At 41.5% G+C, this 13,895-nt stretch overlaps 1 protein-coding gene across 1 annotated transcript; it reads left to right on the top strand.

The window, feature by feature from the left end:
• Positions 1-4,644: 4,644 nt before the first annotated feature.
• On the top strand, positions 4,645-8,013 carry LOC138965992 (uncharacterized). The gene is made up of 2 exons (XM_070338079.1): positions 4,645-5,218; positions 6,336-8,013. Exon 2 carries the CDS (start codon positions 6,943-6,945, stop codon positions 7,993-7,995), a length of 1,053 nt encoding a protein of 350 aa, XP_070194180.1. The 5' UTR covers positions 4,645-5,218; positions 6,336-6,942; the 3' UTR covers positions 7,996-8,013.
• Positions 8,014-13,895: the final 5,882 nt, after the last annotated feature.

Here is a 13,895-nt window from a genome sequence, read left to right as displayed (position 1 = left end):
CTTTGCAGAAGTAGAACGTTTCAACGCCTGGTGTAAAGACAACTTGTTAGACCTAAATGTGACAAAGACCAAAGACCTTCTGATAGACTTTAGAAGAAACCCTGCCCCTGTCCCTGACCTGATGATTGATGGTGTGACTGTTGAGCGTGTGACTGAATATAAGTATCTTGGCACAGTTATCGATGATAAGCTGTCCTTCAATGCAAACACCACCCTCATACACAAAAAATGTCAGTCACGCATCTACTGCCTTCAGAAACTTAGGAAGTTGAATGTGAACCCTTCTATCCTTCAAACTTTCTACCGCTCTTTCATCGAGTCTGTCATCACTTTTGGTTTTGTGTCCTGGTATCATGGAGGTCTGAGTGTGAAGAACAGGAATGTCTTAGTGCGAATGGTGAATGTCAGTAGCAAGGTGATTGGCAGGCAGCAAGCAAGTGTGGAGTCCCTGTATGAAAAGCGTGTGGTGAGAAAGAGTAGGCGGATAGCTTTAGATAGGTCCCCTGTCCTTGCCCACCTCTATGAACTCCTTCCCTCTGGCCGTAGACTTCGCACGCACAAAGCTAGGACACTCAGGCTGCAAAACAGCTTCATCCCCAAATCCATCACCCTTGGAAACATGTAAACACATCCACATACCCGACTCAGCCCCTCTTCTGCCAGTGCAATCAGTAGTAATGTACATGTATGTATTGGTTTTATGTACGTCCGTATTTTTTTTCTTTCTGTGATATATTGTATGCTATGATTTTTTGCAATGATGTTTAGCCATAGTCCGTTATACGCGTAGGTGTGCGAGAATTTGTAAGCGCAGTGCTTTAAAAATGTCCATGTGGGAATGTGTAAGTGGGCGTAGTCGAATGTCCATGTGGGAATGTGTAAGTGGAGCATATAAGAATGCCCATGTGTGAATGTGTAAGTGGAGCGTGTTTGTGTATCTGTTTTGTCTTTTGTTTTGTTTTTCGTTTCCTGAAAGGAGCTAATGTACTTATTCCGCCATCATGCTAACCTTTGTTTTGTAATTACTATGATTGCTTAAAATAAGCATTATATGCTTGAGTATGTAATCATCCATGCATTGTTCTTGTCATGATTAAAATTGAATAAAGTTTTGTTTAAACCAAGTGGAGCGTATAAGAATGTGTAAGTGGAGCGTGGTCGAATGTCCATGTGTGAATGGGTAAGTTGAGCGTATAAGAATGTCCATGTGTGCGATGTGTAAGTGAGACATGGATGTGTTCATGACTGAATGCGTAAGCACAATGCAAGGAATGGCCAGAAAGGTATGTGGGAGGTGTGTTTATAACCTGCCCTGTTATATAGTGCTATATGTCTTATGTAAAAACAATGTCCTGTTTGTATTATTGTTATGTACCACGCCTGAATTTCTCTATGAGATAATAAAGTATTCATATTCTTATTCTTATTCTTATAATCCGTTTTTTCTACGTGTATATAATTTATTTGAATTTTTGAATCAGATTAAAGGCTGCCATATTCGTAGCGTTCATTAATTAATTCATATTGTTTACATGTGCCAATAATGTTATAAAACTGTACCTAAGGGGATATAATAACGATTAGCTGTAACTTTCGAACACAGAAAACATTATTTCAGTATTGCAAAGTGGTGTTGATAGTGTCGAATGTAAACAGAACAGTCTCAAAGTGAAAGTGGATGTTTTCCGGAAAGTGCGCAGGCGGAAATATACGATCTCTCACATCACATATTCGCAAGAATAAGGCCACAGGCTTCAGCTGACAAGCTACAAGTACATCTAATTTTCTAATAGGCCTATGTACTCACGTGTCCAGCAAAACTTTGGCGGCGAGTTCAGTATCCGCTTTGACTGTCTCCGACGCGGCCATCTTTGGTTTACGAAACGTCACGAAGTGACGTCAACGGTCTAAAAATAGCCCAAGTCCTGGAGAACTGTTGCTAAACAATGCAATAAAGAATTAATTATTTCTCGTAATTGGTAAGGACTTCAAACCTAAAACTTTGCAGGAAGCTTAATTTATACATCCCCGCAACGATGGGAAAAGCCCTGGAAGTAATTAAACTAATTAAATAGGACTATATGTCAGCCTTTAAAGGACAGGTTGTAAGAAAACGCGTAGCCTTAAACCTCTTTACTTGAAAAATCCGTTTTTTCTACGTGTTTATCATGTATTAGAATGTTGTATTAGATTTAAGGACAGGTTGTAAGAAAAGGCGTAGCCTTAAACCTCTTTCCTTGGAAAATAAAGTTCCATCATCATCACCATCATCATCATCATCATCTCTAAGTCTTTGTCTCACCCTCGCCAGGAAACAGAAAGTTTATTTTTAATTTCATAGACGACCAGAAACGCAGAGCCTTATTCGTGCAACGCCTTTAAGCTGGGCGATACCAATACCACGCACTGTGCCACAGCGAGCCGTCAGCCAGACGGCATAACTATTTATTCTCTTCACACATCGTCGCCAAATCATGGTCATTGCGTCACGACTGTCTGTCACCTCAGCTGGGCGTCACATTGTTTTCAACGAAATCGATGAAGCGTTAATTAACTAATGAACTATGTGGTAATAACTATATGAGTTAGAGTCAAGTCAAGTCAAGTCAAGTCAAGTTTTTATTGTTCATTACCCAGGGGCATTATAAACAATATTCGCAATATTGCTTACACTCCCGTAGTGACCCAAAATCACCGTGTTGACATGTGTTCAAGATATATTCGTTCCCGTGTGAGCCATCATTTACACAACATCAGATCTGTCTAGGCTTCCGCGTGGAATTAAGGGCATCTAGCTTTAACCAGCTGGGTACGTTCTAAATGAAATCGACCATGTTAAAAGTGAAAATGAGTATTGGAGAGACTTGGACCACCTAATAATGATGTCTGATTACTCAGTGAAATTGCTTATCGATCTTTATCTTGGCCAACTGGTATCAGTCGTCTCAATATGTCTCAACTAAGATGTTTGTGTGCCACTTTTTTTTAAGGCACACACATGTTCGTTCTTGACAGCTCGGTTTTGTCTTCTACGTATGTGAACTCGCAAACTGCATTGTGTTGGAAGTTTTGAAATTAGGACGTTTGCAATATCCAAATAAATAATAAGAAAACTAATAACATAAAAATAGATAAATAAATAAATACATACATACATACATATATGCATAAATAAATACATTACTAAATAAATACATTACTAAATAAATAAATAAATAAGAAATGAGGAAACAGAAAACAAAACAACGACAACAACATCAGCAACAACAAACAAAGAATCAAACAAACAAACAATCAATCCACACACAAAAACACAAACAGACAACAAACAAGCAAACAACAAACTACATGTCAACTTGCAAAATGTCAACTTGCCCACGTACACTTTGCCCTAACGAAATGCCCGTGCGTTATGGATGGTCATCGGCGTAATGCCAGATACAGACACGTGCAGGGGTATTACCAAATGGATTAGTTTTCACGCCACTGATTCGGCTCTGCTGAGTCCAGTCATTCAAACAGGCCACGACAAGATACAATAAATGGCTTACGGACGACCCACTGGTAAGGATAAGCCTCAGAAGTTTAATAATATTTCCTTATCATAGATTTAACTCAGCTAGCCCGCCTGTTTCACTTTCAGTGTCAATGAGCAGTGAAGATTGTTTTTCAGGTAAAGGGAGAGAAGAACTCCCGTCATCTTCCCGTGGTTTCACAACTGGCTCAGCGGTAGCATGGTTGCCGACAGAGAACTGTAAAAGATGTGTGAATGTCACTGCTTGCGATAATTGAGTTGATGTCTCGCCGGGATTTGACTGTAATATTATTTTACCACTTTTCCGTCTGGTTTACCGCAATCTGATCAGACCTATTTTGTTACACGCTGACACCCATACCAGACACACACACATTAGACACTCCATTTGCCAGTCAGACGGGTGGGGTCTCGCTACTGTATAGCACTTTTTTTTTCTTTTTTCTTTTTTTCTTTTGGTGGGTGGGGGAAGGGACTAGGGAGGGGTAGTGGAGTGGCAAGAAGGAAGGGGCTCTTTTTGTTTTTGTTTGACAATGAAAGAAATAATATGCCATGTTTCGAAGTGAATCGACAATGACGAATATATAGGCTACTGCTCTCTCATTAGACAAATACATGTAAGGAAATGATTCAATGCTGGGTATCACATGACGGAGAACCGCCACTTTTTCTTGCTGGTTGAAAATAAATCAAGGTTGTTGGAATTAAACAATTAATTTATCTTTTTCTACCATGGCGGTAGTATTTGGAGAAAGAAGCCCTTACTGAGCGTGATTTATACACTTATGCACTTTAAAATTTAATTATGTTACACATACACACATCACCCCCAACACACACACACACACACACAGAGAAAGAGAGAGGGGCAGGGAGACACACTGGGACTGTGACGAAGAAATAAACAATAAATAGTGAACAGTCAAGTAAAGACAGACAGAAAAGAAAAATTGCCGCCCACTCTCTACCCAAGAGCAAAGAGATTGTTTGTGTGTGTGTGTGTGTGTGTGTGTGTGTGTGGTGTGTGGTGCGGTGTGTGTGTGTGTGTGTGCCGATGTGTGTGTGTGTGTGTGTGTGTACAAATCAAGCAAAGCCATCATCTTAATACAGATGTAAACATGTGAAAGAATCATCTTTTTCAGTCATATTCTTTCAAGGTTTTACTAGTCAAATCGGTTATATAATTCTATATCAAGGGGAAGAACTGTGGCCGTTTTCCACATATGCTATGTTTTTGGATTACTTCCCTTGGTTCCATGATCGTTTTACCATTTTATTGTTGTAAGGATTAAAGTTGTATTATTGTTAGTTATGCTTAACGTGTACTATTTAGTAATGAGATAATAATGTTTTGAATGTTATTATTAGAAAATTTGGTTTAGTTGAAGATGCTAGGACATGTCTTTGAATCTCACTTTTTAAAAACCAGGAATGTTAGTGTTTATTAACTTTATAAATACATTTAGTGTTAAGAAATTATTTGGAAAATGTTTAATTAATGCTTGGTAATTTTAGTGAATTTTGGGACATCTTGTTTTATTTGTTAGGAGGTAAACTGATGTCAATTAATAACTGATTTTGGATTTTTACAAGAATTGCATCCTTTCTTTGAGAACCTGACTGAGCAGACAGTCCCAGGCCAAATTTGTCTGAAGTGAAAAAACGTTTTTATTCCTAAATCAGGTAAGAAACAGCTTTAATATGAATTTAGTTGGTTTCCTATATATGCTATGTACTGTTTTGAAAAGTTAGGTGATGTGGCATTTTTTATTTTTAGAAGATGTTTGGGATTGGAATTGATTATATTGTACTCTGGAAAGATGCCAAACAAACCATGTGCTCTGAGCAAAATGATGGTATGAAGATACAGAAGAGATAAATTGTGACATGATAAATTAGTGTTTTGATGGAAATGATGTGATTATACAAGATGTCTTTTTATGTATTAGTTGTTGGGTAATAGTTGATTATTATTTTAGGACTATATTTGATGAAACTTCATTTTTCCTTGTTGCCTGACTTATTCACATGGTATTGATAATGTGGATTTTCGGGAAGCTTCAGGATGTTGATTGTTTATTTTGTTGAGGCATGGAAATGATAAGTGTTAACAACTTGTTCATTTCTGCAGTTAATTCAAGTTGATTTGTCATTAATTTGAGAATTGTATAATTGTTGTTGTGTGGAGCAGAAGAAGATTGAAGTATTTGTTTTATGTGGATTGTTGATGGTTGTAAGAAATGGAATATAGGAATTGTATTGAAATAAGAGGAATCACCACGCGAACTGAGATTACTAGTCTGCACAGTTGTTTTGTTAACTGTCAGCTTTTGAGAGATGTAATTCCGAGTGGTTACTGGTTACATCAAGAGTAATTTGAGACATCAAGTGAATGTCTTAGATTTTCTGTAAGGTGATTGTGCTTAAAGCTAGTCACTGAATGGATGAAGTATAGTTTTGATTGACTCTGCTTGTAGCTGTGTCTGAATTAGTCTTAACATAACTTCTTGTCCATTATTGAGGAATTTTGTTATCACAGACAAGTGGGGCTGTGGTTTAGACAATATTTCTGGTTGGGTTGGATTCCATATATCATGTATTACATGATATGATATTCCTATAGTATTCCATTCTTCAATCATAACAAGAGCATTGCATTGTTTTAGTGTTGTGTTGTATTAGGTGTTATGTTCTTTTTGTTTTGTTCTATGGTGTATACAAAAGTGTTCTAGTGGAACTGAAATTTGATCTTGATGATTGTTTAAATGTATACTTATACTGTTTTTGTTTTATTTTTCAGGGGTAATTTTCTCAACTCTGTTGAGGACGTTTTGAGTTCACTTTGGATATTTTTTGGGTCTAGTGGATCTCTGGTTGTGTTTGGTTTTTGATGAGAGAGTTAGTTAGTTTTTTAGTTTGATTTAGAGAAGAGATTTTTGTATTTTGAAACTAGTAATCTAAACATGAAGAACTTTTATTTTGGCGAATGAGAAGAATTTTGTTGGTTGAATGAACAACTTTTACTTGTTTTAGACTATGTTTTTGTAACCTGAAAACTGAGTTGACTAAACTGCTTAATTCAAAATAAATTTCTTTAGAACACTTATCTCAATTTTTGTTGTTTATTGTGAAAGCAAGAGTTTTACCTCACCCCGAATCCTCCCTTAACCATGCTAGAACAAATTTAAGTATGTTTTAGCAGTAGGTTTACATTTTGGCGCCCAATGTGGGGCTGAGGTTATTTTTGCTTCACGAAAAAATTGTAACTTAGGAAATAAAAATTAGATAAAGGAAAAAGAAGTTATAAAGTGATAAGAAGAAGAAATTTTTTTTGCTGTTTTGATTTTGGTAGGACATATTTTTTTTAATTTGTAACACACAACCAGGGTGATACAGATTTAAAGGAAATGCCTCGTGACACGGCCCCAACCGCTGAGGAGATGGCGGAATTGCGGGAGCAGATGAAGGAGATGGCCAACGAGCTGGGGCGTCAGAAGGAGCAAGCCGCTCAACAGAAGCAAGCAACAAACGACGCCGCTGCGGCCGAAATAAACGACCTGCGCGAGCGACTGGCCGGGGTCACAGAGGAGCTGGGGCGACAGCGTATGCAGCCCGTCTCCGTCCAAGTAGTGGCACCGCCCCAGACCCCGCGGTTGAAGACCTTCACTGGCTTTGCCCCAGCCGGTGGGAATGAGTGCGACTTCAGAACTTGGGCTCAGCAGATGGACTCCTTTCTGCTGACGCCCGATCTCAAGCCCTGTGATCCCCGCATCTTGGCCAGTTTGAGAGGAGTGGCCTTCAACGCCGTGAAGGATCTCACCACCAACGCTGACATCGTCGCGAAGATCCGTAGTCTGTTTGGGTGCGTCGAAGACACCGAGGCCCAGCTTCTTGCCTTTGCCGGCAGGAGGTTAAAACCCAAGGAGAAACCAGCAGATTTTTTACTTCAGCTCTGGGGAGAACTTTTAGAGATAAATACCACCGCCAAGATGGAGAAGGAAGAGCTGCAGAAGAAACTTTACCGGACATTTTGTACTGGGTTACAGTCAGCCTTGCCTCTGTTGGCCCTGGAAATGCGCAACAAATTTGGCTTTCCAGGGACAGCAGCGCCCGCACTGGATGATCTGCTGCTGATGGTCCGCCGGACGGCGGAGATGGCTCCAGCACCCGCAACCAAGGCCACCATACAGTCCAATGTTCACCAGGTGGAGGCCCCAGTCAACATTGACTACGACAAGCTGGCCGACAAAGTGGCAGAGCGCCTGCGGTCTGCACCAACAGAGGGTCTGCGGTCTGCACCGAGGGGGGGTAAAAGACTGTGCTTCAACTGTGGGGTGTTTGGAGCACACATCGCTAGGGAGTGCAGGAGTCCCCCCAACCCAGCGAAAGTTGCAGAGGAGCGATCAAAGATGGGCAGCCCGTTAAACGGCCGCCAGTCAATGGCAACGGGCCGCCGTTGACTGATCTTCCTGCCATGGAGAGAGCCCGGAGACTCAACAAAGCAGCTGACATCATTGACAGTGGTGCATTGAGTTTCAATGCAGTCAGGCTGCAAAGCCCCCTCACTGTTAATATTGATTCCGGAAAGACATTGGAACTACGGGGGAAAATAACTGACAAAGCTAACAAAGATATTAACATTTTTCCCCGAGATCCTGATTTACTTCCGCCAGGACTGGAGGTGCTTAGTGCGCAGTGTATTGATTTGACTGTAAAAGTAGTTGTGAAGAACACTTCCAGGAAATCTGTTAATTTAAACAGTACGGATGTGATGGCTGAACTGGGGACCAATGACAATGATAGTTTTACATGTGATATTGACTCTTTAGTGGGACCAGCCTGTGAGACACCTATTCAGATAGGTAATGTGCATAGTACGTGTCTCATCGACACAGGGTCACAGGTGTCTACAGTCGGTGAATCTTTCTACCGAAAACATTTCCAACATTTGGGACTGCAGGACTTGGAGACTGAACTCACTGTGAGAGGGGCGGGTGGAAGTATTGTACCATATTTGGGCTATGTTGTGATGAATGTGTGTTTGCCATTGGATGTTGTTGGTGTGAGTGAGAATGTGTCCACTATGGTTCTTGTTTGCCCCGATACTGAGTATTCTTCTAAAGTACCATTCATTATCGGCACCAACACCCTTAATCTGTTCGCGAAGAAGTGCGAACAGAGGGTTGGGGGGCATTTTGCAACTGTATTACCTCTCAGAAGTGAAGTGGCTTTTGCGTACAAAGATTTAGCCAGAAATGAGACTGGACGGCTTGGTTCAGTGAGGCTACTTGAAAAAGATGTCATTGTTCCTGCGGGAGAGACCATTGAGGTCAAGGGTTTCAGCGGAGCTCACGTGCCAAGTACGCGAAGTTCAGTTCTTGTTCAAGAACCAGTTTTTCATACCTTACCTGAAGGTCTGAAGGTGATCAGTTGCAAGGTGCCTACCAGTTCCCTACCCCGTTTTAAAATCTTTTTGTGTAACAGTTCGGATTGTAACATTGTTGTTAAAAAACGTCAGATTGTTGCTGATTTGTTTGTTGTACATGCTGAGTATGACCTTCACAGACTGTTGAGTACGTTGGCATCCAGTGATAGTACTGATAGTAACAGCGATACTGTACACGCTTGCAGTGCAACTACTGCAACGTCTTCAGAATCCTCAGGACTGCAGTTCCAGTTTGGTGAAAAAGCCCCGTCTGAGTGGCGTGATCGTTTTGAAAAACGACTGAACGGTTTTAGTGACGTTTTTATCAAAACTGAGTTTGACATTGGTAGGGCTGAGACAGGACTTTTTGACATCGAACTGCAGCCTGGGCCTGACATCAGAGAAAGAGCCAGACCACTTTCACCCAGAGACTTCGAGGAGTGTCGTCAGCACATTCAGGGGTTGTTAGATGCAAAGATTATCCGACCCTCAAACTCTTCTTTTGCGAGTCCCATAGTTCTTGTGCGAAAGAAGACTGGTGCGCTCAGAATGTGTGTTGACTACAGAAAAGTTAACGCACGTACAGTCAGAGATAGTTACTCCATTCCAAAGGTAGAGGATTTGTTTTTAACACTGAGCGGAGCTAAGTATTTCTCAAGCATGGACCTGTGCAAAGCTTACTATCAGGTTCCCATGTCTGAACATGCCAGCAAAGTGTCAGCATTTATTACTCCCTTTGGTTTGTATGAGTGGGACAGATTATCCCAAGGACTAGTGAATGCCCCTGCTTGTTTTCAACGGCTTATGGAGACTGTTTTTAGTGACATGAATCTCGTTGAACTGATAATATTTCTGGACGATATACTTGTTCATGCACAGTCGCTAGAGGAGCTGGAGGAAAGGACAGTTAAAGTGTTAGAGAGACTGAGAAAATTTAACCTGAAACTCGATCCTGTGAAATGTATTTTCGGAGCCACCGAGATCCGTCATCTGGGTTATCTGATTTCTGAGGGGACCATACGCCCTGACCCTGAAAAGCTTGCGGCAGTCACTTCATGGCCAAAACCTACCACAGTCAAGGGAGTCAAAAGTTTTGTCGGTTTTGCTGGGTTTTATCGTCGCTTTATCAACGACTTCGCCAGCCTTGCAAAACCTCTGAATGACTTGACGGTAGGCTATGTCCCAGCTAAGTGTCAGAAGAAGACAGGATCAAAGAAGCCCTCTCTGAGTCTCTCATCAGATATTTCCCATCTGTGGGGTGAAAAACAACAACAAGCGTTTCAGTCGATCATTCATGCGCTCACAAACTCACCTGTTCTGGGGATTGCTGACAAGAGAAAACCCTTTACTCTTCATTGCGACGCTAGTGGCACAGGTCTAGGCGCCGTACTGTACCAGGAGCAGGACAAACAGTTGAAGGTGATAGCCTACGCAAGCCGAGGGTTGAACAAGTCTGAGCAGAATTATCCGGCGCATAAACGGGAGTTTTTAGCACTGAAGTGGGCCATGAGCGACAAGTTCAGCGATTACCTTCTGGGCTCGCCAGTGACTGTCGTGACCGACAATAATCCGCTATGCTATATCCTAAAAAATGCCAAACTTGATGCAACCAGCCACCGTTGGCTTTCCTCACTATCCATCTTTGACTTCCAGCTGCGGTATAAGAAGGGAACCACTCACATCGATGCAGACGCTCTATCCAGACGTCCACAGGAGCCGCCTGAAGAGGACCAAGCGTACCAGAGAATGATGGAGGAGACAGAGTTTCTACGCGACAAGGCAAAACGGTTCGACGAAGAGGCCCAGGCAACCATAGAGTTGAACCAGGAAACTGTGTGCGCCATCCTCACTGCTAAGGGAATTAGTCGGACTGCTTTTCTTTGTCGCCAGTCAGTCCAGCCTCGAGAACAGTCTCCAGATGATCCAGAAGTTCAGGATTCTGAGTGGTATCCAGCAGTGGAGAATTTGGTCAAGAATCCAGAATTGCTCAGCGATGATGTTCTAGATCCGCCGGGAGAAACAACCCCTCGATCTGAGCGCTGCTGGCGGAAACTTCAGCTGGACGACCCAAATTTAGCGATAGTGATGAAACACTTAGAACAGAGAGTGAAGTTGGATGCCAGTAAAACCGAACACTGTACCCCCGACTTGAAGATGCTTGCCAAAGAACAGGGAAAATTAGAGGTGAAAGACGGTGTCTTATACAGAAGAGTGCTGGAAGAAGACAACATCAGGTGGCAGCTAGTTGTTCCTTCCTCGCATAGGGCTGAGGCCATGAGAGGGGTCCATGAGGATTTGTTTCACACACATGCGGAGGACGCGATCCGACAAGCCAGACTCCGGTTCTTTTGGCCGTACATGGCGCGCGACATCGAGAATAAGATCAAGAAATGCAGTCGCTGTATTCGAAGAGGGGCGCGTCAACAAAAGGCTCCTATGAACACCATTGAAACATCTTTCCCTCTTGAGCTACTCTCCATCGACTATCTTACCATCGATGTGAAGGGACAGAAGCAGAATATCTTAGTGGTAATGGATCATTTTACCAAGTTTGGTACTGCTATTTGCACTAAGGATCAGACTGCTAAGACTGTTGCTAAGGCTCTGTGGAACAACTTCTTTATGATTTATGGGTTTCCTAAGCGCATTTTGTCCGATCAGGGACGGGATTTCGAGTCACAACTCCTGAAGGAAGTATGTGACCTTGCAGGCATTAAAAAGTGTAGGACGACACCCTACCACCCTTCTGGGAACCCGGTGGAGAGGTGGAACAGAACCCTAATCCACATGCTGCGAAGCCTGGAGGACGAGCAAAAGGTTGACTGGAGGAAGAGCTTACCCGCAGCAGTCCATGCGTACAACTGCTGCATCCATCAAAGTACTTCTTTTAGTCCCTATTTCTTGTTTTTTGGGAGACAACCGCGGCTGCCGATTGATCTAGCTTTTGGCATAGATCTGAGCAAAGATAAAGGAACTCCACGGCAGTACGTCAGAACACTGAAAGAGCAGCTGAAGAAATCATATGACTTGGCCACAGCAAATATGACCAAGTCAGCAAACAGAAACAAGGCCAGATACGATTCTGCTGCTCATGCAGCTGAGTTGGAATGTGGAGATCGGGTTTTGGTCAGACGACTGGGACCCAGGATTGTCTCCAAGGTGACAGACAGGTGGGAGAAAGGCGTCTACATTGTTGTGTCAAAATCACCTAACGTTCCAGTATACACGGTTCAAGAGGAGACGGGCAGTGGTCCCAAGCGAACACTACACAGAAATCTCCTCCTTCCCATTGGTATGCTGGGAGGTGACACAACAGCGGTACGACCTACACCTGCACCCAGACGCAACATTCCCAAGAAGAACATCCCAGTCATCGAGTCAGTTGATGAACAGATGGAGATTGATATGGAACCTTTTCAAGTTTTAATCAAACCTGAGAGCGATGGGTTAAATGTTAATGCTCCAGCCTTTGTCCCCTCTACCCGAGATGACAGTGAAAAGGCTAAGTCTGAGTCAGAAGACAGTTCATCAGGAGAGCAGGCAGATGCATCGTCAGAAGAGACCGAGACAGAGGAAGAAACTTCTGGGACTGAGGAAGAAACTTCTGAGACTGAGGAAGAAACTTCTACTAAATCACCTCCACCCAGGCGATCGAATCGGAGAAGACGACCCATAGAAAGGCTTAACCTGTCTCATCGTGTGGGTCTGGAACGCCTGGTAAATTGTCGACTATCCGAGGTTGTGACTCAGTCTTTGGTCACACTTCAAGACATTCCCATGTCAGATAGTATGGCGAGGGACATAGAGGATGCTCTTCGGACAATCATACATTTATGTTCATGATTATGTGCTGATTTGTCAATTGATGTGCTGATTTTGTTTTTCTTCGGCTCTTGTTCCTTTTGAAGTTCAGAATTTGGTTCTGAGGATTGTTTGCAGTGTTGAAGTCAAAATAGGATATTTTGGTGCCTGTGTGAACAAATATGTGTTGATGATTTTTCTTTTATGTTGAAATTTTTGCAGTCTTACTTAACTTTACTTGCTTATTGTAAGTTTAGTGGACAGTGAGATTTGCTGAGACTATAGTCATTTTGATTTCAAAAGAATTGTTTTCTTTTGATGATGTTATGATTTGATGGTGCTACAAGTTGAATTGTGGAGAGTAACCAATTGTTGTGACTGCTACTTGCAACTGTGTTTGGTGCTACGATGAGTTAACAAAAGATTTTGTTTTCTCCAGATGTCATGATTATAATACTCAGGACGGAGAGTATGATGACTTACATTTTTTGTGTTGTGTTTTGTACTGTGTTCCGTGTGTTGCGAACACTGGTTTTGTGAACATTTTTGTGTGAAAATGTTGTTTTATTTTTGGGTAAATGTTCCTCTTCTTTGAGAAATAAGGAAACATTTTCTTTGGAGGGGTGTATGTAAACATGTGAAAGAATCATCTTTTTCAGTCATATTCTTTCAAGGTTTTACTAGTCAAATCGGTTATATAATTCTATATCAAGGGGAAGAACTGTGGCCGTTTTCCACATATGCTATGTTTTTGGATTACTTCCCTTGGTTCCATGATCGTTTTACCATTTTATTGTTGTAAGGATTAAAGTTGTATTATTGTTAGTTATGCTTAACGTGTACTATTTAGTAATGAGATAATAATGTTTTTGAATGTTATTATTAGAAAATTTGGTTTAGTTGAAGATGCTAGGACATGTCTTTGAATCTCACTTTTTAAAAACCAGGAATGTTAGTGTTTATTAACTTTATAAATACATTTAGTGTTAAGAAATTATTTGGAAAATGTTTAATTAATGCTTGGTAATTTTAGTGAATTTTGGGACATCTTGTTTTATTTGTTAGGAGGTAAACTGATGTCAATTAATTACTGATTTTGGATTTTTACAAGAATTGCATCCTTTCTTTGAGAAC

Source organism: Littorina saxatilis, linkage group LG1, assembly GCF_037325665.1.
Source record: "Littorina saxatilis isolate snail1 linkage group LG1, US_GU_Lsax_2.0, whole genome shotgun sequence".
NCBI lineage: Eukaryota > Metazoa > Mollusca > Gastropoda > Littorinimorpha > Littorinidae > Littorina > Littorina saxatilis.
Note: the sequence above shows the minus strand (reverse complement) of the source record. Positions and strands in the feature narration are given on the sequence as shown.